The sequence below is a fragment of the Leuresthes tenuis genome, unplaced genomic scaffold (assembly GCF_036924035.1).
Source record: "Leuresthes tenuis unplaced genomic scaffold, fLeuTen1.0.hap1 SCAF_2, whole genome shotgun sequence".
NCBI classification, from domain to species: Eukaryota; Metazoa; Chordata; class Actinopteri; order Atheriniformes; family Atherinopsidae; genus Leuresthes; species Leuresthes tenuis.
This window is the reverse complement of record NW_027325356.1, coordinates 1,226,686-1,253,110: the sequence shown is the minus strand read 5'-3', so window position 1 is coordinate 1,253,110 and position 26,425 is coordinate 1,226,686. Positions and strand designations below refer to the sequence as shown.

Here is a 26,425-nt window from a genome sequence, read left to right as displayed (position 1 = left end):
TGATGGATGGATGATGGATGATGGATGGATGGATGGATGGATGGATGGATGGATGGATGATGGATGGATAATGGATGGATGGATGATGGATGATGGATGGATGGATGGATGGATGATGGATGGATGGATGATGGATGGATGGATGGATGGATGGATGATGGATGATGGATGATGGATGGATGGATGATGGATGATGGATGATGGATGGATGGATTGATGGATGATGGATGATGGATGATGGATGGATGGATGGATGGATGATGGATGGATGGATGGATGGATGGATGGATGGATGATGGATGGATGGATGATGGATGGATGGATGATGGATGGATAATGGATGGATGGATGATGGATGATGGATGGATGGATGGATGGATGGATGGATGATGGATGGATGGATGATGGATGGATGGATGGATGGATGATGGATGGATGATGGATGGATGGATGGATGATGGATGGATGGATGGATGATGGATGGATGGATGATGGATGGATGGATGGATGGATGGATGGATGATGGATGGATGGATGATGGATGGATGGATGGATGGATGGATGGATGATGGATGGATGATGGATGGATGGATGGATGATGGATGGATGGATGGATGATGGATGGATGGATGATGGATGGATGGATGGATGGATGGATGGATGATGGATGGATGATGGATGGATGGATGGATGATGGATGGATGGATGGATGGATGGATGGATGATGGATGGATGGATGAATGATGGATGGATAATGGATGGATGGATGATGGATGGATGATGGATGGATGATGGATGGATGATGGATGGATGGATGGATGGATGAATGATGGATGGATGGATGGATGGATGATGGATGGATGATGGATGGATGGATGGATGATGGATGGATGGATGATGGATGGATCATGGATGGATGGATGGATGATCGATGGATGATGGATGGATGATGGATGGATGGATGATGGATGGATGATGGATGGATGGATGATGGATGGATGGATGGATGAATGATGGATGGATGGATGGATGATGGATGGATGGATGGATGATGGATGGATGGATGATGGATGGATGATGGATGATGGATGGATGATGGATGGATGGATGAATGATGGATGGATAATGGATGGATGGATGATGGATGGATGATGGATGGATGATGGATGGATGGATGGATGAATGATGGATGGATGGATGGATGGATGATGGATGGATGATGGATGGATGATGGATGGATGGATGGATGATGGATGGATGGATGATGGATGGATGATGGATGGATGGATGGATGATGGATGGATGGAAGGATGGATGGATGGATGATGGATGGATGGATGATGGATGGATGGATGGAAGGATGGATGGATGATGGATGGATGGATGGATGGAAGGATGGATGGATGATGGATGGATGGATGGATGGATGAATGATGGATGGATGGATGGATGGATGATGGATGGATGATGGATGGATGGATGGATGATGGATGGATGGATGGATGGATGATGGATGGATGGATGAATGATGGATGGATGGATGATGGATGGATGGATGGAAGGATGGATGGATGATGGATGGATGGATGGATGGTGGATGGATGGATGATGGATGGATGATGGATGGATGATAGATGATGGATGATGGATGGATGGATGATGGATGGATGGATGGAAGGATGGATGGATGATGGATGGATGGATGGATGATGGATGGATGATAGATGATGGATGATGGATGGATGGATGAATTTATTCATTTTAATCCCTTAAATTTAAATTTTATTCATTATTCCTTGTTTTCTAAATATCTGCCACACAGAAATATATTTATTATATATATACATGTAGGTATATATTTATATCTTGAGAATATTATCACTTTTCCAAGGCTTCTTTATTTTTTTATGTGAATCTTTGTCTTCACTGACTGTTTGTCTCTTTAAAGAAACTTGAAGATAATAATATATAAAAAGATATAGATATATCTATATCTATATCTATATCTATATATATCTTATAAAGACGCTGAGGTCGGAACAGAAAAAGTAAAGCAGGATTTGACGGTAAGCGGGGCTCTGCTGCCCCCTGGTGGTCATGAACTCAAACAGGAGAGCAGGTTTTTATTTGTTTTATTGCAGAAACTGAAGCTGGTCACAGAGATGGGACAGTCACATGTTTGCCATGAGAGCAGCTCGGCCCAGATGCATTCTGGGAAACGCAGCTCAGCCCAGATGCATTCTGGGAAACGGTGCTGATGAGTTTTCAGTCGTCTCCTCCACACAGACTGAGCAGAGCCTTCTGGTAGTCTCCTTTCGTGTGTTCCTGAAACACAGACACAGTAACTATGACAACAGCACTGATCACTCCTGGAAAACCAATTATATTTTTTCAATGATAAAATTAAACTTTATCGTCCGAGCGAAACAGTCAGAAGGCAGAACTTTTGGTAATTTAATGATAAATGATAAAATATTCTCCTTCTGTATTATGACACAGATAAGTGTGTTGTTTTCATAAATGTAACCATTACAGATGTTTTAGGGGTCTTTAACAGTTTTATCAGCACATGAACCCGTTGGTTGAACTGGTTGAAGGTAGATTCTCATCTCCGGCCCTCAGGGGCCACTGCCCTGCATGTTTTAGATGTTTCTCTGCATCAAAACAGCCATTTTGAGCCATTTTAATTTTTATTTAGAGTCTGATTCTGATGTGATTTTTCTACGGTGCTCCACTGGAGATAAAAAAAAAAGCTACAATATCAGAATTAAGAATAAAAATAAACACTTTGAAACGATACAATTATACAAAAACACAATAATTATTGAAATAGAAATACAATAAAAAGAAAATAAGACAAATAAAATATGTGTTTTGCAGCGGGGACACATCTCAAACATGCCGGGCAGCGTCTGTGCAAACTGCTGTGTGCGGTGCGTTCACTGTCTCAGCCTGTGTGGGACGTTTCACACTCACAGCGATAGTCTGGTACAGCGATCTTTTGTGATGTTTCTTGAACTCTGTCCTGATCTTCATCAGGTCGATTTCACAGCGGGAAACCATGATCCGGGTCACCACCTTCTCCTTGGCTCCTTTACTCTGAGAGAAACAAGCGACTCGTCAGCAGAAAACACGACAACGCTGGAGCAGGAGGAGCAGGTGTTCGGTACAGGTAAAGAGAACCAAGCAGTGGTACCTTCATAGCATCATTGAGTCTGTTGGCGAAGTACAGCTGCCTGTTTTCGAAGCACTCCACTGAGAAGAAAGCAGACGGACACTCAGTTCACCTGCTCTGATGTCATCATCACCTGTCCTGTCACTTAAAGGAACAGGCGCTCCACTTCTGGCGGTAGCACCGTCGTACAGCAGTCATCACACACATATAAATCAGGGGTCGGGAACCTATGGCTCGCCAGCCAGGTGTGGCTCTTTTGATGATTGCATCTGGCTCGCAGATAAAACTAAATATTCTCACTTGTTTTAATCCATCCATCGATTTTTCATGTCCTGTTCAGGGCTGCAGGAGCATTATTTTAATTGGATGATACTGGACTACGTTGGCAGCGTAAAACAGGTAAACGCCCCCTTTTGAATCAGTCTGCTCGCTCATTAGCTCAAAGCTAACCCTTCGACGAAGAACATGGCGAAAAGAAAAAAAGATGACGAGTATCGTACATTTCAGGCCGAATGGACTGAAGAATTCGCCTTTGTGGAGAGAGCAAATTCTGCGGTGTGTCTAATTTGCAAAGACAAAATTACATCGATGAAACGGTCGAATGTAAAGCGGCACTTCGACACGCGCCATGCTACCTTTGCATCAAAATACCCGGCAGGAGGCAGCAGAAAGAAAGCGTGCCGAGAGCTACTGAGCAGGGTACAAGCTAGAGCTACTGAGCAGGGTACAAGCTAGAGCTACTGAGCAGGGTACAAGCTAGAGCTACTGAGCAGGGTACAAGCTAGAGCTACTGAGCAGGGTACAAGCTAGAGCTACTGAGCAGGGTACAAGCTAGAGCTACTGAGCAGGGTACAAGCTAGAGCTACTGAGCAGGGTACAAGCCAGAGCTACTGAGCAGGGTACAAGCTAGAGCTACTGAGCAGGGTACAAGCTAGAGCTACTGAGCAGGGTACAAGCTAGAGCTACTGAGCAGGGTACAAGCTAGAGCTACTGAGCAGGGTACAAGCTGGAGCTACTGAGCAGGGTACAAGCTAGAGCTACTGAGCAGGGTACAAGCTAGAGCTACTGAGCAGGGTACAAGCTAGAGCTACTGAGCAGGGTACAAGCTAGAGCTACTGAGCAGGGTACAAGCTAGAGCTACTGAGCAGGGTACAAGCTAGAGCTACTGAGCAGGGAACAAGCTAGAGCTACTGAGCAGGGTACAAGCTAGAGCTACTGAGCAGGGTACAAGCTAGAGCTACTGAGCAGGGTACAAGCTAGAGCTACTGAGCAGGGTACAAGCTAGAGCTACTGAGCAGGGTACAAGCCAGAGCTACTGAGCAGGGTACAAGCTAGAGCTACTGAGCAGGGTACAAGCTAGAGCTACTGAGCAGGGTACAAGCTAGAGCTACTGAGCAGGGTACAAGCTAGAGCTACTGAGCAGGGTACAAGCTGGAGCTACTGAGCAGGGTACAAGCTAGAGCTACTGAGCAGGGTACAAGCTAGAGCTACTGAGCTGGGTACAAGCTAGAGCTACTGAGCAGGGTACAAGCTAGAGCTACTGAGCAGGGTACAAGCCAGAGCTACTGAGCAGGGTACAAGCTAGAGCTACTGAGCAGGGTACAAGCTAGAGCTACTGAGCAGGGTACAAGCCAGAGCTACTGAGCAGGGTACAAGCTAGAGCTACTGAGCAGGGTACAAGCTAGAGCTACTGAGCAGGGTACAAGCTAGAGCTACTGAGCAGGGTACAAGCTGGAGCTACTGAGCAGGGTACAAGCTAGAGCTACTGAGCAGGGTACAAGCTAGAGCTACTGAGCTGGGTACAAGCTAGAGCTACTGAGCAGGGTACAAGCTAGAGCTACTGAGCAGGGTACAAGCCAGAGCTACTGAGCAGGGTACAAGCTAGAGCTACTGAGCAGGGTACAAGCTAGAGCTACTGAGCAGGGTACAAGCTAGAGCTACTGAGCAGGGTACAAGCCAGAGCTACTGAGCAGGGTACAAGCTAGAGCTACTGAGCAGGGTACAAGCTAGAGCTACTGAGCAGGGTACAAGCTAGAGCTACTGAGCAGGGTACAAGCTGGAGCTACTGAGCAGGGTACAAGCTAGAGCTACTGAGCAGGGTACAAGCTAGAGCTACTGAGCTGGGTACAAGCTAGAGCTACTGAGCAGGGTACAAGCTAGAGCTACTGAGCAGGGTACAAGCCAGAGCTACTGAGCAGGGTACAAGCTAGAGCTACTGAGCAGGGTACAAGCTAGAGCTACTGAGCAGGGTACAAGCCAGAGCTACTGAGCAGGGTACAAGCTAGAGCTACTGAGCAGGGTACAAGCTAGAGCTACTGAGCAGGGTACAAGCTAGCCAGCAGCAACCCGGCAAGGTGACTATAATTCTGCTAGCTTTGCTGGATCTTTAGCAATAGTGAGGAACGGAAAACCATTCACAGATGGCGAGTATGCTAATAAATAATATGCTAATATATGCTAATATAATATGCTAATAAATTCAGAGGCTTATTATACTGACATTTAGTTGAATTCACTTTTAAAATATATTATATGGCTCTCATTGAAATAAATTTCCAAATTTTTTGCTTTCATGGCTCTCTTAGTCAAAAAGGTTCCCAACCCCTGATATAAATGATAAATATAACGTCTTTTTATCTGCATTTTTACTCTCTCAAAAGCGGCAGTCCACCGGTCTGCTCTGATTGGCCAGCTTGAAATTCAAGAGGGCATTTCATTGAACACATAAGTATCCGCCCCTGATGAGTCATGAACGAGTTCAGATCATTTCCCAGAAAAAGAAACCTTTAAAACAAATAAAATATCTTTGAAAAGACTCATTTAGGACAGATAGTTGTTTAAAGCTGGTATAATTAATGCATGACACGTCACATAGATCCATTTAGGACTTTAAAAACAAAACTCGGGTCTTAGCTTGTTGACTCAAATCTGAGCAAAATCAGACTTTACTCCCAGTGTTAATCTAAACTCATGTCACCTGAGGAATCCCAGATTTTAAACGCCACAGATTCAGGCATCATTTCACAGTTCTGGAGTTTGTTGGACGTACCAAGAGTGAGGAAAGACTTCTCCAGATCTCCTTTCACCTCCTTCCTGATGCTCTCCTTTATGTCATAGGGGCTGTAGCTCTTATACCTGTCAAACACTGACCAGCACACGGAAAAATAACTCCAGGTTTTCACAGCTGTTTCTGCTCAGAATCTGTTCGGTGTGCTTTTCTAAAGCAGGAGCTTCGTAAATGTTTCACCTTTCTGCAGGTGGGGGACGCTCCTCTGAGACATGATGGAGATCCAGGTCGCCACATCAGTTCCCTTCCTCTTAACTCCAGCTTCATACAGAGCCTGAGAGGTTCACACAGGATTAATCAGTTACATCGAACTTATGTCCTGCAAACGAATCAGAATTTAAAAGTGGGAACATTTTGTTGTTGAACAGACGGGGAAAAAGCTGTTTTAGGAAAGTATTCTGGTGGAAAAACGGAACATAAAGTGAAGTAAACCCGGTCAGAGACAGCAGAAACGTGCTTTCTGACCGACTCACTCTGGCATCGTCGTCGATCTTCTGATAGTCCACAACGTTGGAGGGTTCGTCTCTCTTGGTCTGTGCGTCAGAGCAGATGATCAGAGTTAAAGACAACCTCACAGCTCACAGAAAAGACTTCGGGATTATTCTGGATGTACCTGAACCAGAGCCAGCAGCAGTTTGGCGAAGTCTCCTGACGTGTCTCCTGCGATGTCTTTCTCCACCTCCTTCTTAAACACTGAAGACAAAGACAGTAGAGTCAGCTGCTGCCTTCCTCATCCTCATCTTCCAGCAGGCATCTTCTTTCTTTATCTCAGGATGAGTTCATAAAGCAGCGTGTTCCCATAGCAACACGTGTAAACATCACACGTCTGTGCGAGTCACCATGGTTTATACTTAAATCCCTTAATGTTAGCATGTTAGCTTTAGCATTTGTGTTTGCACCTGGAGGAAACGCTTTCAGCTCCTTCAGTTCGGATCACAAATAAAAATGTAGCTTTATTGCTTTTATTGGGTCGTTTCAAAGCTTTTTGTTTCTTTATTCATTTTTAATTTCTAAAAACCTTAAAATGAGACATTAGCATCTGTTATAAAGTCTTTATCTTGGACTAATAAAAGTGAGGCTGGAGTTCCAGGTTTTAACACTCACAGTCTTTGTAGACCCTCTTGATCTCTGCCAGTTCGTCCTTGTTTCTGGAGCAGACCATCTCAATGAGGGTCTCCTCGTCAGTTCCCAGTCCCTAAAGACAGAAAACCATTCATCTGAACCGTGTGATTCTGGACCATTCAACTGAACCGTGTGATTCTGGACCATTCATCTAAACTGTGATTCTGGACCATTCATCTAAACCGTGTGATTCTGAACCATTAATCTGAACCGTGATTCTGGACCATTAATCTAAACTGTGATTCTGGACCATTCATCTAAACTGTGATTCTGGACCATTTATCTAAACTGTGATTCTGGACCATTCATCTAAACTGTGTGATTCTTGACCATTCATCTAATCTGTGATTCTGGACCATTCATCTAAACTGTGATTCTGGACCATTCATCTAAACCGTCTGATTCTGGACCATTTATCTGAACTGTGATTCTGGACTATTCATCTAAACTGTGATTCTGGACCATTTATCTAAACCGTCTGATTCTGGACCATTCATCTAAACTGTGATTCTGGACCATTCATCTAAACTGGGAATTCTGGACCATTTATCTAAACTGTGATTCTGGACCATTTATCTAAACTGTGATTCTGGACCATTTATCTGAACCGTGATTCTGGACCATTTATCTAAACTGTGATTCTGGACCATTTATCTAAACTGTGATTCTGGACCATTTATCTAAACTGTGATTCTGGACCATTTATCTAAACTGTGATTCTGGACCATTTATCTAAACTGTGATTCTGGACCATTCATCTAAACTGTGTGATTCTGGACCATTCATCTAATCTGTGATTCTGGACCATTCATCTAAACCGTCTGATTCTGGACCATTTATCTGAACTGTGATTCTGGACCATTCATCTAAACTGTGATTCTGGACCATTTATCTAAACCGTGTGATTCTGGACCATTCATCTAAACTGTGATTCTGGACCATTCATCTAAACCGTGTGATTCTGGACCATTTATCTAAACCGTGTGATTCTGGACCATTTATCTAAACTGTGATTCTGGACCATTTATCTAAACTGTGATTCTGGACCATTTATCTAAACTGTGATTCTGGACCATTCATCTAAACTGTGATTCTGGACCATTCATCTAAACTGTGATTCTGGACCATTTATCTAAACTGTGATTCTGGACCATTTATCTGAACCGTGATTCTGGACCATTCATCTAAACTGTGATTCTGGACCATTCATCTAAACTGTGATTCTGGACCATTTATCTAAACTGTGATTCTGGACCATTTATCTGAACCGTGATTCTGGACCATTCATCTAAACTGTGATTCTGGACCATTCATCTAAACTGTGATTCTGGACCATTTATCTAAACTGTGATTCTGGACCATTTATCTGAACCGTGATTCTGGACCATTCATCTAAACTGTGATTCTGGACCATTCATCTAAACTGTGATTCTGGACCATTCATCTAAACTGTGATTCTGGACCATTTATCTAAACTGTGATTCTGGACCATTTATCTGAACCGTGATTCTGGACCATTCATCTAAACTGTGATTCTGGACCATTTATCTGAACTGTGATTCTGGACCATTCATCTAAACTGTGATTCTGGACCATTTATCTAAACTGTGATTCTGGACCATTCATCTAAACCGTGTGATTCTGGACCATTTATCTAAACTGTGATTCTGGACCATTCATCTAAACTGTGTGATTCTGGACCATTCATCTAAACTGTGATTCTGGACCATTTATCTAAACCGTCTGATTCTGGACCATTCATCTAAACTGTGATTCTGGACCATTTATCTAAACTGTGATTCTGGACCATTTATCTGAACTGTGATTCTGGACCATTTATCTAAACTGTGATTCTGGACCATTCATCTAAACCGTGTGATTCTGGACCATTTATCTAAACTGTGTGATTCTGGACCATTCATCTAAACTGTGATTCTGGACCATTTATCTAAACCGTCTGATTCTGGACCATTCATCTAAACTGTGATTCTGGACCATTTATCTAAACTGTGATTCTGGACCATTTATCTGAACTGTGATTCTGGACCATTTATCTAAACTGTGATTCTGGACCATTCATCTAAACCGTGTGATTCTGGACCATTTATCTAAACTGTGATTCTGGACCATTTATCTAAACTGTGATTCTGGACCATTTATCTAAACTGTGATTCTGGACCATTCATCTAAACTGTGTGATTCTGGACCATTCATCTAAACTGTGATTCTGGACCATTCATCTAAACCGTCTGATTCTGGACCATTTATCTGAACTGTGATTCTGGACCATTCATCTAAACTGTGATTCTGGACCATTTATCTGAACCGTGATTCTGGACCATTCATCTAAACTGTGATTCTGGACCATTTATCTAAACTGTGATTCTGGACCATTTATCTAAACTGTGATTCTGGACCATTTATCTGAACCGTGATTCTGGACCATTTATCTGAACCGTGATTCTGGACCATTCATCTAAACTGTGATTCTGGACCATTTATCTAAACTGTGATTCTGGACCATTTATCTAAACTGTGATTCTGGACCATTTATCTAAACTGTGATTCTGGACCATTTATCTAAACTGTGATTCTGGACCATTCATCTAAACTGTGTGATTCTGGACCATTCATCTAATCTGTGATTCTGGACCATTCATCTAAACTGTGATTCTGGACCATTCATCTAAACCGTCTGATTCTGGACCATTTATCTGAACTGTGATTCTGGACCATTCATCTAAACTGTGATTCTGGACCATTTATCTAAACCGTCTGATTCTGGACCATTCATCTAAACTGTGATTCTGGACCATTCATCTAAACTGTGATTCTGGACCATTTATCTAAACTGTGATTCTGGACCATTTATCTAAACTGTGATTCTGGACCATTTATCTGAACCGTGATTCTGGACCATTTATCTGAACCGTGATTCTGGACCATTCATCTAAACTGTGATTCTGGACCATTCATCTAAACTGTGATTCTGGACCATTTATCTAAACTGTGATTCTGGACCATTTATCTGAACCGTGATTCTGGACCATTCATCTAAACTGTGATTCTGGACCATTCATCTAAACTGTGATTCTGGACCATTTATCTAAACTGTGATTCTGGACCATTCATCTAAACTGTGATTCTGGACCATTCATCTAAACTGTGATTCTGGACCATTTATCTAAACTGTGATTCTGGACCATTTATCTGAACCGTGATTCTGGACCATTCATCTAAACTGTGATTCTGGACCATTCATCTAAACTGTGATTCTGGACCATTCATCTAAACTGTGATTCTGGACCATTTATCTAAACTGTGATTCTGGACCATTTATCTGAACCGTGATTCTGGACCATTCATCTAAACTGTGATTCTGGACCATTCATCTAAACTGTGATTCTGGACCATTTATCTGAACTGTGATTCTGGACTATTCATCTAAACTGTGATTCTGGACCATTTATCTAAACTGTGATTCTGGACCATTCATCTAAACCGTGTGATTCTGGACCATTCATCTAAACTGTGTGATTCTGGACCATTCATCTAAACTGTGATTCTGGACCATTTATCTAAACCGTCTGATTCTGGACCATTCATCTAAACTGTGATTCTGGACCATTTATCTAAACTGTGATTCTGGACCATTCATCTAAACTGTGATTCTGGACCATTCATCTGAACCGTGTGATTCTGGACCATTCATCTAAACTGTGATTCTGGACCATTTATCTAAACTGTGATTCTGGACCATTCATCTGAACTGTGATTCTGGACCATTCATCTAAACTGTGTGATTCTGGACCATTTATCTAAACTGTGATTCTGGACCATTTATCTGAACCGTGATTCTGGACCATTCATCTAAACTGTGATTCTGGACCATTCATCTAAACCGTGTGATTCTGGACCATTCATCTAAACTGTGATTCTGGACCATTAATCTGAACCGTGATTCTGGACCATTCATCTAAACTGTGATTCTGGACCATTTATCTAAACTGTGATTCTGGACCATTTATCTAAACCGTGTGATTCTGGACCATTTATCTAAACTGTGATTCTGGACCATTTATCTGAACCGTGATTCTGGACCATTCATCTAAACTGTGATTCTGGACCATTCATCTAAACCGTGTGATTCTGGACCATTTATCTAAACTGTGATTCTGGACCATTCATCTAAACCGTGATTCTGGACCATTTATCTAAACTGTGATTCTGGACCATTCATCTAAACTGTGATTCTGGACCATTCATCTAAACTGTGTGATTCTGGACCATTTATCTAAACTGTGATTCTGGACCATTTATCTAAACTGTGATTCTGGACCATTCATCTAAACTGTGATTCTGGACCATTCATCTGAACTGTGATTCTGGACCATTTATCTAAACCGTGTGATTCTGGACCATTTATCTAAACTGTGATTCTGGACCATTTATCTAAACTGTGATTCTGGACCATTTATCTAAACTGTGATTCTGGACCATTCATCTAAACTGTGATTCTGGACCATTCATCTAAACTGGGAATTCTGGACCATTTATCTAAACTGTGATTCTGGACCATTTATCTAAACTGTGATTCTGGACCATTCATCTAAACTGTGATTCTGGACCATTCATCTAAACTGTGATTCTGGACCATTCATCTAAACTGTGATTCTGGACCATTTATCTAAACTGTGATTCTGGACCATTCATCTAAACTGTGATTCTGGACCATTCATCTAAACTGTGATTCTGGACCATTTATCTAAACTGTGATTCTGGATCATTTATCTAAACCGTGTGATTCTGGACCATTCATCTAAACTGTGATTCTGGACCATTCATCTAAACTGTGATTCTGGACCATTCATCTAAACTGTGATTCTGGACCATTCATCTAAACTGTGATTCTGGACCATTCATCTAAACTGTGATTCTGGACCATTTATCTAAACCGTGTGATTCTGGACCATTTATCTAAACTGTGATTCTGGACCATTCATCTAAACTGTGATTCTGGACCATTCATCTAAACTGTGATTCTGGACCATTCATCTAAACTGTGATTCTGGACCATTTATCTAAACTGTGATTCTGGACCATTTATCTAAACTGTGATTCTGGACCATTCATCTAAACTGTGATTCTGGACCATTCATCTAAACTGTGATTCTGGACCATTCATCTAAACTGTGATTCTGGACCATTTATCTAAACTGTGATTCTGGACCATTCATCTAAACTGTGATTCTGGACCATTCATCTAAACTGTGATTCTGGACCATTCATCTAAACTGTGATTCTGGACCATTTATCTAAACTGTGATTCTGGATCATTTATCTAAACTGTGTGATTCTGGACCATTCATCTAAACTGTGATTCTGGACCATTCATCTAAACTGTGATTCTGGACCATTCATCTAAACTGTGATTCTGGACCATTCATCTAAACTGTGATTCTGGACCATTCATCTAAACTGTGATTCTGGACCATTTATCTAAACCGTGTGATTCTGGACCATTTATCTAAACTGTGATTCTGGACCATTCATCTAAACTGTGATTCTGGACCATTCATCTAAACTGTGATTCTGGACCATTCATCTAAACTGTGATTCTGGACCATTTATCTAAACTGTAATTCTGGACCATTCATCTAAACCGTGTGATTCTGGACCATTCATCTAAACTGTGATTCTGGACCATTCATCTAAACTGTGATTCTGGACCATTCATCTAAACCGTGTGATTCTGGACCATTCATCTAAACTGTGATTCTGGACCATTTATCTAAACTGTGATTCTGGACCATTCATCTAAACTGTGATTCTGGACCATTTATCTAAACTGTGATTCTGGACCATTCATCTAAACCGTGTGATTCTGGACCATTCATCTAAACTGTGATTCTGGACCATTTATCTAAACTGTGATTCTGGACCATTTATCTAAACTGTGATTCTGGACCATTTATCTAAACCGTGTGATTCTGGACCATTTATCTAAACTGTGTGATTCTGGACCATTCATCTAAACTGTGTGATTCTGGACCATTTATCTAAACTGTGTGATTCTGGACCATTTATCTAAACTGTAATTCTGGACCATTCATCTAAACCGTGTGATTCTGGACCATTCATCTAAACTGTGATTCTGGACCATTCATCTAAACTGTGATTCTGGACCATTCATCTAAACCGTGTGATTCTGGACCATTCATCTAAACTGTGATTCTGGACCATTCATCTAAACTGTGTGATTCTGGACCATTCATCTAAACTGTGTGATTCTGGACCATTCATCTAAACTGTGTGATTCTGGACCATTTATCTAAACTGTGATTCTGGACCATTCATCTAAACCGTGTGATTCTGGACCATTCATCTAAACTGTGATTCTGGACCATTCATCTAAACTGTGATTCTGGACCATTCATCTAAACTGTGATTCTGGACCATTCATCTAAACCGTGTGATTCTGGACCATTCATCTAAACTGTGATTCTGGACCATTCATCTAAACTGTGTGATTCTGGACCATTCATCTAAACTGTGTGATTCTGGACCATTCATCTAAACTGTGTGATTCTGGACCATTCATCTAAACTGTGATTCTGGACCATTCATCTAAACCGTGTGATTCTGGACCATTCATCTAAACTGTGATTCTGGACCATTCATCTAAACCGTGTGATTCTGGACCATTCATCTAAACTGTGATTCTGGACCATTCATCTAAACTGTGTGATTCTGGACCATTCATCTAAACTGTGTGATTCTGGACCATTCATCTAAACTGTGTGATTCTGGACCATTTATCTTGTGCAAACTGAGCACACATCAAACAGGCCGCTGTCCTCATTTCTTTCTTTCCTTTAACTGAATCCATTTAAATTCAACTAAATGTGATCCAACGTAAAAACTAAAGTCATCTCAAGGCACTTAAAAGATACATTCCAACTGAAGCCAATTACAGTCCAATTCATTATAAAACGGTAAAGAGTTCAGTCACCATCTGAATAACCCTTCCATTTACCCCTGAGATGTACTTTTAACACACCCAGAGAGCGCCACCTGCAGGCTCGATTAAAAAACAACGTATTTTTGTGCAGAAATGTGACGCTGACCTTCATGGAGGCTTTGAGCTCAGAGGCATCGTAGTGGGCGGTGCTCTTCATCAGACCCAACATCAGAGCCTCCAGGGAGCCGGAGAGAGCCGCCTTCAGGGCAGAGTTCAGATCCTGGAACATCCAAACGCATTCATGCACAAAAAACCTTAAAAAACTTCAATTAGAAGTGGCATCAGAAGAGGAAATGTGTCTTCATAGAACAACAGCGCCGTGGTCCTGGGGCGACCACGCGTCATTTCTGTATAAACTGATTAATTGGAAGTTAGAATATAGATTTCTTCAGCTTGTGACCCCATAAATCATTGACTAAGAACTAAGAATAATCAGTTATTTCTTACCAGTGCAGCCAATTTAGAACAAAGAGCGTAACAGTCTGAGCTCACCTGATCCTGATTAGAAGCTGATCAATAATTAACAACTAATCACTCATCTGAGATCTGGGATGCCTGAAGGTTTCTGGGTGCTGATTGTAAAACTGAAAAAGCAGAATAAACTCTTTGGTTTATGAAAACGTGAACATTTTTAACCTTTTTGGCGATTCGTTCGTATTCAAAGCCAATTTCCCTGCGCTGCTCGTTGCTCCGTCTGGTCAGGATGTCGATGACTGTCTGTTCATCTACTCCTGAAAATAAAATGCAGACAGTAACTTCAGATTTAACATCCCAGCATTTAAATAAAGAATTAAAACAAACTGTTTCCAATAAACAGACACATTTCAAACCAAAATGACAAAACTTCAGCTTTTCATATTTTTCTCTTTTCACAGGAGCAGCAAAACGCCTCCAGACTGAAAATATTACAGTTCTGACAGTTTCTGCTCTTTAGCGCCCCCTACAGGCGCAGGATGTAACTTCTCCAGGTTTCTCCAGATGTTCCAGGTTTCTCCAGGTTTCTCCAGATGCTCCAGATTTCTCCAGGTGTCTCCAGGTTTCTCCAGGTTTCTCCAGATGCTCCAGGTTTCTCCAGGTTTCTCCAGGTGTCTCCAGGTTTCTCCAGGTTTCTCCAGGTGTCTCCAGGTTTCTCCAGGTTTCTCCAGATGCTCCAGGTGTCTCCAGGTTTCTCCAGGTTTCTCCAGATGCTCCAGATGTTCCAGGTTTCTCCAGGTGTCTCCAGGTTTCTCCAGATGCTCCAAGTGTCTCCAGATGTTCCAGATGCTCCAGGTGTCTCCAGGTGTCTCCAGGTGTCTCCAGATTTCTCCAGATGCTCCAGGTGTCTCCAGGTGTCTCCAGGTTTCTCCAGATGCTCCAGATGTTCCAGGTTTCTCCAGGTGTCTCCAGGTTTCTCCAGGTGCTCCAGGTTTCTCCAGGTGCTCCAGGTTTCTCCAGGTGTCTCCAGGTTTCTCCAGGTGCTCCAGGTTTCTCCAGGTGCTCCAGGTTTCTCAAGGTGTCTCCAGGTTTCTCCAGGTTTCTCCAGGTCAGTTTCAGGCCCGGAAATGTTTATAACAAGTCAACGAACCAAAAGGACCTGCGGAACATTTCTTAGAGCTCAACACATCCTGGTGCTGTGCATCCAGATGTTTTTGTTACTTTTATCCAGTATTTATTTTTCTAAGGTGATCAACTGTGATGAATCAGCTGTGATGAATCAGCTGTGATGAATCAGCTGTAATGAATCAGCTGTGATGAATCAGCTGTGATGAATCAGCTGTGATGAATCATCCCTGCAGTTCTGGACATGCAAGATGTTGCATCTGAACAGTAACCAGCTCTAAAATGATTTAATTTGTGGTTATAACTTCATTTAAATGAAGTTGTTATTAACAGTCTTAAGTAACTCATGTGTACTTTGTACTTTACTTTCAGTTAAACGGAGAAAAAGTTTATACTTTTACTGTTGGTACTCAGCAGTTTAATTGATTTTGTGGTTAATCATTAATGTTTAAAATGTTTTTCTTTTTAGTTAAATTTCAGTTAAAACTAAATATTTGAAATGGACGATAATCATGTAAAGCCAGTTTAAAACCATAAAAGAAGAAATGCTTTTAGAGATGCCTGAATTGTTGTTTGTTTCTTATTATTTTTGCAGATGTACATTTGTTTTAAATTCTTTGAATTAAAAAAGCACAAATGTACATTTAAATGATCTTAAAGGAGCAGTCAGAGAACAGTTAGCAGACTGAAGGACAGTGGGGGGGTTCCTGGACACGAACCTTTAGTTTTGATGGCGGTCTCGATCCTGGCAGCATCCTTGCATGGGTCAAAGTCTCGTGCCGGCACCACGGTGGGGAATTTAGGCTCCGGTTCCTAAGGAGGCGAAAGAAACAGTTCACAGTCTGGTGTTCAAGGAGAGGCCAAAAGGCAGCCAGTAAACACCAAGGTGCAACCCTGCTCCTGTAGATGTATAAATACCTCTGCTTAGCTTTTATCAGCTGGAAAAACAAAGAAATCTGTTTAACTGTTGAATTTATCTTTAGTTTGAAGAAGCTGACCAGCCTTAAAGTAAAGTTGGACTTTAGTTTCTCTCCACTGAGCTGAAGTTTCACGACATGTAGAGGATTATTATCCCTGAACGGGCTGAAGGTGCAGCTGAATGTTGAGTTAAAGCTGAGTCTCTGCACGGTTCACCGATCCCTTCAGATAAAGTTTCATTCACGCTGTCTCTGAAAAGCTAAAAGCAGGCAGAAACTTTCTCTCAAAGTTCCCATTTTCTCATGTTGTTGGCTGGAAACTAAAGATATTCAGAATATAACTTTTAAATAGATTTACTGTGGTGGAACCGCACAGAAACAGTTGCTGCCATCATCTCACGGCTGATTAAAAGTGGCCGTAATGATCCCGTTATCTCGCTAAATGTGAAGGACTCGGACTCACCTCGCCGTACGACAGCGTCAGCTGACCCAGAAACTCAGACACCAGCGCCATGATGGATTCACCTGAAACACATTTGTCAGACGTTTGCTTCCATCAGACCTGAGCCGATCACATGATTATCATCAGATAATCTGCACATCATCCCCTGAAAGAGCAAAGGTTCGATCTGTGCTGCTGGCGTCACGCTTTATGGGTTTTTAGGATGTTTTATTTCAACAGATCCTGATCTCTTGCTCCCTTCTGTTAGTTTTACTGCTGCTTGTTACACCTGCTTTCTGCTGCTTTCTGTTAGTTTTACTGCTGCTTGTTACACCTGCTTTCTGCTGCTTTCTGTTAGTTTTACTGCTGCTTGTTACACCTGCTTTCTGCTGCTTTCTGTTAGTTTTACTGCTGCTTGTTACACCTGCTTTCTGCTGCTTTCTGTTAGTTTTACTGCTGCTTGTTACACCTGCTTTCTGCTGCTTTCTGTTAGTTTTACTGCTGCTTGTTACACCTGCTTTCTGCTGCTTTCTGTTAGTTTTACTGCTGCTTGTTACACCTGCTTTCTGCTGCTTTCTGTTAGTTTTAATGCTGCTTTTTACACCTGCTTTCTGCTGCTTTCTGTTAGTTTTACTGCTGCTTTCTGCACCTGCTTTCTGCTGCTTTCTGCACCTGCTTTCTGCTGCTTTCTGTTAGTTTTACTGCTGCCTTGTTACACCTGCTTTCTGCTGCTTTCTGTTAGTTTTACTGCTGCTTGTTACACCTGCTTTCTGCTGCTTTCTGTTAGTTTTACTGCTGCTTGTTACACCTGCTTTCTGCTGCTTTCTGTTAGTTTTACTGCTGCTTGTTACACCTGCTTTCTGCTGCTTTCTGTTAGTTTTACTGCTGCTTGTTACACCTGCTTTCTGCTGCTTTCTGTTAGTTTTACTGCTGCTTGTTACACCTGCTTTCTGCTGCTTTCTGTGAGTTTTACTGCTGCTTGTTACACCTGCTTTCTGCTGCTTTCTGCACCTGCTTTCTGCTGCTTTCTGTTAGTTATACTGCTGCTTGTTACACCTGCTTTCTGCTGCTTTCTGCACCTGCTTTCTGCTGCTTTCTGTTAGTTTTACTGCTGCCTTGTTACACCTGCTTTCTGCTGCTTTCTGTTAGTTTTACTGCTGCTTGTTACACCTGCTTTCTGCTGCTTTCTGTTAGTTTTACTGCTGCTTTCTGCACCTGCTTTCTGCTGCTTTCTGTTAGTTTTACTGCTGCCTTGTTACACCTGCTTTCTGCTGCTTTCTGTTAGTTTTACTGCTGCCTTGTTACACCTGCTTTCTGCTGCTTTCTGTTAGTTTTACTGCTGCTTGTTACACCTGCTTTCTGCTGCTTTCTGTTAGTTTTACTGCTGCTTGTTACACCTGCTTTCTGCTGCTTTCTGTGAGTTTTACTGCTGCTTGTTACACCTGCTTTCTGCTGCTTTCTGTGAGTTTTACTGCTGCTTGTTACACCTGCTTTCTGCAGCTTTCTGTTAGTTTTACTGCTGCTTGTTACACCTGCTTTCTGCTGCTTTCTGTTAGTTTTACTGCTGCCTTGTTACACCTGCTTTCTGCTGCTTTCTGTTAGTTTTACTGCTGCCTTGTTACACCTGCTTTCTGCTGCTTTCTGTTAGTTTTACTGCTACTTGTTACACCTGCTTTCTGCTGCTTTCTGTTAGTTTTACTGCTGCCTTGTTACACCTGCTTTCTGTTAGTTTTACTGCTACTTGTTACACCTGCTTTCTGCTGCTTTCTGTTAGTTTTACTGCTGCCTTGTTACACCTGCCTTCTGCTGCTTTCTGTTAGTTTTACTGCTGCCTTGTTACACCTGCTTTCTGCTGCTTTCTGTTAGTTTTACTGCTGCGTTGTTACACCTGCTTTCTGCTGCTTTCTGTGAGTTTTACTGCTGCTTGTTACACCTGCTTTCTGCTGCTTTCTGTTAGTTTTACTGCTGCTTGTTACACCTGCTTTCTGTTAGTTTTACTGCTGCTTGTTACATCTGCTTTCTGCTACTTTCTGTTGGTTTTACTGCTGCCTTGTTACACCTGCTTTCTGCTGCTTTCTGTTAGTTTTACTGCTGCTTGTTACACCTGCTTTCTGTTAGTTTTACTGCTGCTTGTTACACCTGCTTTCTGCTGCTTTCTGTTAGTTTTACTGCTGCCTTGTTACACCTGTTTTCTGCTGCTTTCTGTTAGTTTTACTGCTGCTTGTTACACCTGCTTTCTGTTAGTTTTACTGCTGCTTGTTACATCTGCTTTCTGCTGCTTTCTGTTAGTTTTACTGCTGCCTTGTTACACCTGCTTTCTGCTGCTTTCTGTTAGTTTTACTGCTGCTTGTTACACCTGCTTTCTGTTAGTTTTACTGCTGCTTGTTACACCTGCTTTCTGCTGCTTTCTGTTGGTTTTACTGCTGCCTTGTTACACCTGCGTTCTGCTGCTTTCTGTTAGTTTTACTGCTGCTTGTTACATCTGCTTTCTGCTACTTTCTGTTGGTTTTACTGCTGCCTTGTTACACCTGCTTTCTGCTGCTTTCTGTTAGTTTTACTGCTGCCTTGTTACACCTGTTTTCTGCTGCTTTCTGTTAGTTTTACTGCTGCCTTGTTACACCTGCTTTCTGCTGCTTTCTGTTAGTTTTACTGCTGCCTTGTTACACCTGCTTTCTGCTGCTTTCTGTTAGTTTTACTGCTGCCTTGTTACACCTGCTTTCTGCTCCTTTCTGTTAGTTTTACTGCTACCTTGTTACACCTGCTTTCTGCTGCTTTCTGTGAGTTTTACTGCTGCTTGTTACACCTGCTTTCTGCTGCTTTCTGTTAGTTTTACTGCTGCCTTGTTACACCTGCTTTCTGCTGCTTTCTGTTAGTTTTACTGCTGCCTTGTTACACCTTTTTTCTGCTGCTTTCTGTTAGTTTTACTGCTGCTTGTTACACCTGCTTTCTGCTGCTTTCTGTTAGTTTTACTGCTGCCTTGTTACACCTGCTTTCTGCTGCTTTCTGTTAGTTTTACTGCTGCCTTGTTACACCTGCTTTCTGCTGCTTTCTGTTAGTTTTACTGCTGCCTTGTTACACCTGCTTTCTGCTGCTTTCTCTTAGTTTTACTGCTGCCTTGTTACACCTGCTTTCTGCTGCTTTCTGTTAGTTTTACTGCTGCCTTGTTACACCTGCTTTCTGCTGCTTTCTGTTGGTTTTACTGCTGCCTTGTTACACCTGCTTTCTGCTGCTTTCTGTTAGTTTTACTGCTGCCTTGTTACACCTGCTTTCTGCTGCTTTCTGTTAGTTTTACTGCTGCTTTCTGCACCTGCTTTCTGCTGCTTTCTGTTAGTTTTACTGCTGCCTTGTTACACCTTTTTTCTGCTGCTTTCTGTTAGTTTTACTGCTGCTTGTTACACCTGCTTTCTGCTGCTTTCTGTTAGTTTTACTGCTGCCTTGTTACACCTGCTTTCTGCTGCTTTCTGTTGGTTTTACTGCTGCCTTGTTACACCTGCTTTCTGCTGCTTTCTGTTAGTTTTACTGCTGCCTTGTTACACCTGCGTTCTGCTGCTTTCTGTTGGTTTTACTGCTGCCTTGTTACACCTGCGTTCTGCTGCTTTCTGTTGGTTTTACTGCTGCTTGTTACACCTGCTTTCTGCTGCTTTCTGTTAGTTTTACTGCTGCTTGTTACACCTGCTTTCTGTTGCTTTCTGTTAGTTTTACTGCTGCTTTCTGCACCTGCTTTCTGCTGCTTTCTGTTAGTTTTACTGCTGCTTGTTACACCTGCTTTCTGCTGCTTTCTGTTAGTTTTACTGCTGCTTGTTACACCTGCTTTCTGCTGCTTTCTGTTAGTTTTACTGCTGCCTTGTTACACCTGCTTTCTGCTGCTTTCTGTTAGTTTTACTGCTGCCTTGTTACACCTGCTTTCTGCTGCTTTCTGTTAGTTTTACTGCTGCTTGTTACACCTGCTTTCTGCTGCTTTCTGTTGGTCATTTTGCAGTTAATCCCTCAGAATTTATTCTCCTTTGCTGCTCTTTGCATTTTGCTGTGGTTCTCACTCATCTTCTTCTTGTTTCCGTTTGGTTCTTGTTGCTCATAATTATTCATTTTTAGTTTATTATTTCTGCCTGAGCTGCACCTTTAGGCTCTTTTTAATAAAGCCTCTGAGACTCCCTGCTTGTCTTCACCTCCTCCAGCTCCACCATGAATCAGTTCATTTGAGTTCTTCTTTTCAGCAAAGAGGTCGTTCTATTTGTGCTGCTGGAATATGATTCAAAAACAACCAAATTTCCCTGAGGATTAACTCTGAATATTTTTCCTCTTTTATGAAGTAAAACACAGAGGAATAAAGTGTTGTTTATGTTGTGAAATGGCTTATCTGTCCCATCGGTGCTCAAACATTTAATAATCTGCTGTTCTTACAATCTGACCGAAACAAGACCGTCACCGACCACACGAAGCAGGAGCTGTGAGACTGAAACCAAAGTTATTCTTCAGTCAGTAGGTCTCATAATCAGCTGGTTGGGAGGTTTGTAAAGTGAAAAATGCCCGAAGCTGACTTCAGCTGGAAGTGAAGCTGACTCCAGCTGGAAGTGAAGCTGACTTCAGCTGGAAGTGAAGCTAACTCCAGCTGGAAGTGAAGCTAACTCCAGCTGGAAGTGAAGCTGACTCCAGCTGGAAGTGAAGCTAACTCCAGCTGGAAGTGAAGCTGACTTCAGCTGGAAGTGAAGCTGACTTCAGCTGGAAGTGAAGCTAACTCCAGCTGGAAGTGAAGCTGACTCCAGCTGGAAGTGAAGCTGACTTCAGCTGGAAGTGAAGCTAACTCCAGCTGGAAGTGAAGCTAACTCCAGCTGGAAGTGAAGCTAACTTCAGCTAGAAGTGAAGCTAACTTCAGCTGGAAGTGAAGCTGACTTCAGCTGGAAGTGAAGCTGACTTCAGCTGGAAGTGAAGCTAACTTCAGCTGGAAGTGAAGCTGACTCCAGCTGGAAGTGAAGCTGACTTCAGCTGGAAGTGAAGCTAACTTCAGCTGGAAGTGAAGCTGACTCCAGCTGGAAGTGAAGCTAACTCCAGCTGGAAGTGAAGCTAACCCCAGCTGGAAGTGAAGCTAACTTCAGCTGGAAGTGAAGCTAACTTCAGCTGGAAGTGAAGCTGACTTCAGCTGGAAGTGAAGCTAACTCCAGCTGGAAGTGAAGCTGACTTCAGCTGGAAGTGAAGCTAACTCCAGCTGGAAGTAAAGCTAACTCCAGCTGGAAGTGAAGCTAACTCCAGCTGGAAGTGAAGCTAACTTCAGCTGGAAGTGAAGCTAACTTCAGCTGGAAGTGAAGCTAACTCCAGCTGGAAGTGAAGCTGACTTCAGCTGGAAGTGAAGCTGACTCCAGAGGATTTCACAACAATGAGTCAGATCAGGAAACAAAGGCCGGTACGGGGTTTCAGAGGCAGCCTGGGTTTCCTCAGAACAGAGGAACAATAGCCTTCAGAGTCCAGAGGACTGGAAACACTCTGGATGTGTGCTGGATTTATTGGCTGAGGGTGAGGCAGCAGATAAGGAGCATTGATCCTGATGCAAACAGATCTGCAGGAATGTGTTGCGTAACACTGGAGCTGATCCACTGTTAAATCAAAGTGCAGCAGTAAATGTTGGTCAGCTTCCTCCACCTTTGACCGTCCTGCAGCTCCACCCGGAAGCGTGAGAGGCTTCATCACTTAGCAACAGCAGGAACAAACAGAGCGTCAGTCCGATCCACCCTCCCACAGCCGGAGATCTGAGGGGCTGCTGCACCTTTTCAGACTCTGATATGCAGCAGAGTTCCTCGCCGAGCTGAAACATCTTATCTGAGCTTCTGATGATGTAACAGAGCACACAAACGAACCCCGGGCTGCTCGGCCCCATGTTTCCTGCATCCTGCCAGCGCTGTGCAGGAGACTATCACACGGAAAGTATTTAAGCTTCACTTCTCATGTAAATATTCTGGGATTTTTCCAGTTTTTCTGACACACGAAACACTCGATTCTGAGAATATTTCGTTTTATACGCCAGGTGAGCTACAGCCACAGGTTCCCCGCAGCACTGAGGTTATTATTGTGTGATATTAAAGGGATTAAAAGCAGCTTCACTTCTGCTGTAAAAAGTGTTTTTACTGTAGCTCAGAGGGCAAAAAGTTTTAAGTTCTTAAGTTTTTCTCACACACGAAACACTAGATTATAGAAGACATCTGTCACAGGTATAAATGATGGCAGAGGCCTTGTTTCTGTGCTGTGGGGAATAAATATGAGCTCTGTTGGAGTTCTGAGTCAGAACATCTGGCTTCAGCCTGGCTGCAGATCCTCCCGTGTTGCTCTAACGTTACACAAAGCTTAAGTTTACTGCTGTAACTCTGCCAAAAACACACCAATCCACGGTTTTAATGATGAATAAGTGAATAAAATAACGTTTCCCTGCGGTCTCAATCGCTCAAACTTAAAAAGGAAACCCACCTGATTCCTTTCCTGACAAAGCACCAGAACAAGCCAAATGATTCCAGCTGTGCTGAGAGGCTGGTTGATCAGTTCAGGGTCTCTGCAGCAGGACTGAAAGCTGTTCTTACCTTCAGAGAAGCAGCGAGGCAGCCAGCAGCAGCTCCGTTATGATCCAGGACTGAACAGGGTGTGGTGTTTATAGAGCAGCCGACTCACACTCTGACCGCCTGCATGACTCACACAAGCAGACTTTTACACATCGGGCTCAACACATGGGCAGAAATTCCTCAGAGAGGCTCAGAACGTCGTACGAAGGTCAGAGGAAACACTGTCCTCTGATTGGTTGGTTTGGAGGAGCGCAGTAAGTTAGATATGAAGTTCAGAATCTGTTAGTCTGTGTTTTAAGTGTTAAAGAGAAAAAAGAAAAGAGTTTCCAGCACAGTTTTTTAGTTAAAAAACACATTAAAAAACATACAAAACAAAGTCGAATTCCCAAATTATCTGACTCTTACTTCCTGTTGAGTCTCAGCTTCATTTAATCTGGTAACAAACATCATTTCTACACCTCAGACCTGCAGCATCCCATAAAGTCAGTGAACATTTTCCCACTTTGTTTCCTTCTGCCAACACTTAAAGCCGCTCTGACTCTGAGGAAACCAGGTGATGCAGAGTTCCAGCTGTTATTTTGTCCCATTCCTCCTTAAACAGGTCTTAAGGTGTGCAGCAGTGCGGGGGGGTGGTTGTATGTGTTGATTTTCAGCCTTTACTCATTCTGTCAACCCCATAAACACACTAAACTGATCAGTTTTACATGTTATAACATTCCTAAAAGGCTTAAAATAACTTTTACAGCCACAAATTGGAAAAACTTGGGATAGTTTTCTGCAAAAAACAGTTATTTTGATGTTTTCTCTTACTTTTACTTCGTGTCAGACAGTCTGAACTCAACATGTTTCCTGTTCAGCTTCATTTAATCTGGTAACAAACATCATTTCTACACCTCAGACCTGCAGCATCCCATAAAGTCAGTGAACCTTTTCCCACTTTGTTTCCTTCTGCCAACACTTAAAGCCGCTCTGACTCTGAGGAAACCAGGTGATGCAGAGTTCCAGCTGTTATTTTGTCCCATTCCTCCTTAAACAGGTCTTAAGGTGTGCAGCAGTGCGGGGGGGTGGTTGTTTCTCTGCTGGGGACAGGTCAGGACTGCAGGCAGCCAGTCCAGCACCCGTACCTCTTCTTCCTCAGCCAGGCCTTTGGAAGGTGGCAGAATGTGGTTTTCCATGGTCTGCTTGAACAATGCTGGGACGTCCCAGGAAAAGATGTGGCCTTGAAGGCAGCATATGTTGCTGTAAAATCTCAGTGAGCTTTTCTGCATTAATGCTGCCGTCACAGAAGTGGAAATGAGCTTTGCCCCCTGATCCAACCCCATACCATCACAGAGCCTGGCTGCAGGGACTGGCTGCTGACAGCTCCTGGTATCCTCAGAACATCTGTAATAAATAGTAAAGATTCCTTTAATCTTGGCCTGTTATGTATGACATGATGAAGATGATCGATCATAAGAACCTTTACTTAATTTCCTGTTAATGTTTTTCACATCTGTAACGTAGTATTTTGACAGTTTGGTGTCAGAAGTCCTTCTCTGTGTGAATCCTGTTGAGTTTGTGCCTGAAAGGCCACCAGAGCTGAGATGAGCCCGAACAGCTCGGCTAATTTTTAACCAGATAGTGAGTGATAATGCAGGTGTGGTGAGGTGGAGCCTTATTGGGGTCATTAAAAGTATTTCAGATGATTGGACCCCGCCCGGTTTTACAGCCTGAGGTGAGTCACTGCAGGGCAAATGTTCTGCTCATCAGCGGGTCCAAACAAAGCTGCTGAGCGTCACATTCATCCTGCAGTCATTCATGAGTCAGCTGATGTTTCTGGTTCACCTGTTCCCACGGTAACAGCTCCATTCATGTCCATGAGCCACAGCTGGAGCTCCTCCACAGACGGGATCAGCACAAACTGCTTCAGTCAGGGCCACAGATGATGATGAAGGTCACCTGGTGGCCCCTCTTTATATAAGAGGCCTCTGTCTGGCTCAAAGCTGTTCGACGGGTCGAAAGTCTTTCTTTGGGTCCCTGGTTCTGATGCTGCGGCCTGATGCTGAAAAGCAGACTGAACTCTGCACAACAGGTTGATAAATACATGTCTTTGTGTGAGACTGAAGCTTGCTTTGGAGGTACAGTCTGCTCTGTCTTTCCTGTCCAGGTTCAGATGCTCAGAGACATCCTGGCTTAAATCTGCAGCCTCTGTGTGTCTTACTGAGAAATGAATCTGAAGGAAGAGAGACTCAGATCTGGACCTGAGATCCTTAAAGCTTCTACAGATTTATTCTCTGAGCAGTAAACCAGACGAACAGATGTTCTGAGAGTCTCAACGAGTTAACTTTGTGTTTGAAGGCAGTTTGGAGACATGAATAATGTGGTTTAGTGTCTTTAGAGAAAAGCCGGAGAAAGTTACTGGTGTTTGTTCTGACTTTCTAACACGCAGAGTGTTGTAATCCAGAGGAATGTGAGCTGGAGCTGCTCTCTGACGACATCCCAGCGACTCCACTGTTTGTGTTTCCATGGAAACAATGTCTGAAAGAGACATGCTCTATTTATGGCGTTACAGTTCCCAGACTGTCCACAGGGGGGCAGCGTGAGCTCACAGAACCAGGAGG

General features: G+C 42.8%; 1 protein-coding gene across 2 annotated transcripts; it reads right to left on the bottom strand.

Moving 5' to 3' along the window:
- Positions 1-2,135: 2,135 nt before the first annotated feature.
- LOC140302334 (annexin A2-B-like) lies at positions 2,136-23,932 on the bottom strand. Of its 2 annotated transcripts, none has more exons than XM_072381167.1 (13): positions 23,847-23,932; positions 17,305-17,366; positions 16,644-16,737; positions 15,022-15,116; positions 14,492-14,605; positions 7,347-7,437; positions 6,856-6,935; positions 6,716-6,775; positions 6,423-6,516; positions 6,225-6,320; positions 3,197-3,255; positions 2,977-3,099; positions 2,136-2,325 (listed from the first exon to the last, which is right to left on the bottom strand). In XM_072381167.1, the coding sequence occupies exons 2-13, from the start codon at positions 17,353-17,355 to the stop codon at positions 2,266-2,268; spliced, it is 1,017 nt and encodes a 338-aa protein (XP_072237268.1). In that variant the 5' UTR covers positions 17,356-17,366; positions 23,847-23,932; the 3' UTR covers positions 2,136-2,265. The 2 variants fall into 2 exon arrangements, with proteins under 2 accessions (XP_072237268.1, XP_072237269.1); XM_072381168.1 differs by lacking the exon at positions 23,847-23,932 and adding an exon at positions 23,737-23,758.
- Between the last annotated feature and the right edge of the window lie 2,493 nt (positions 23,933-26,425).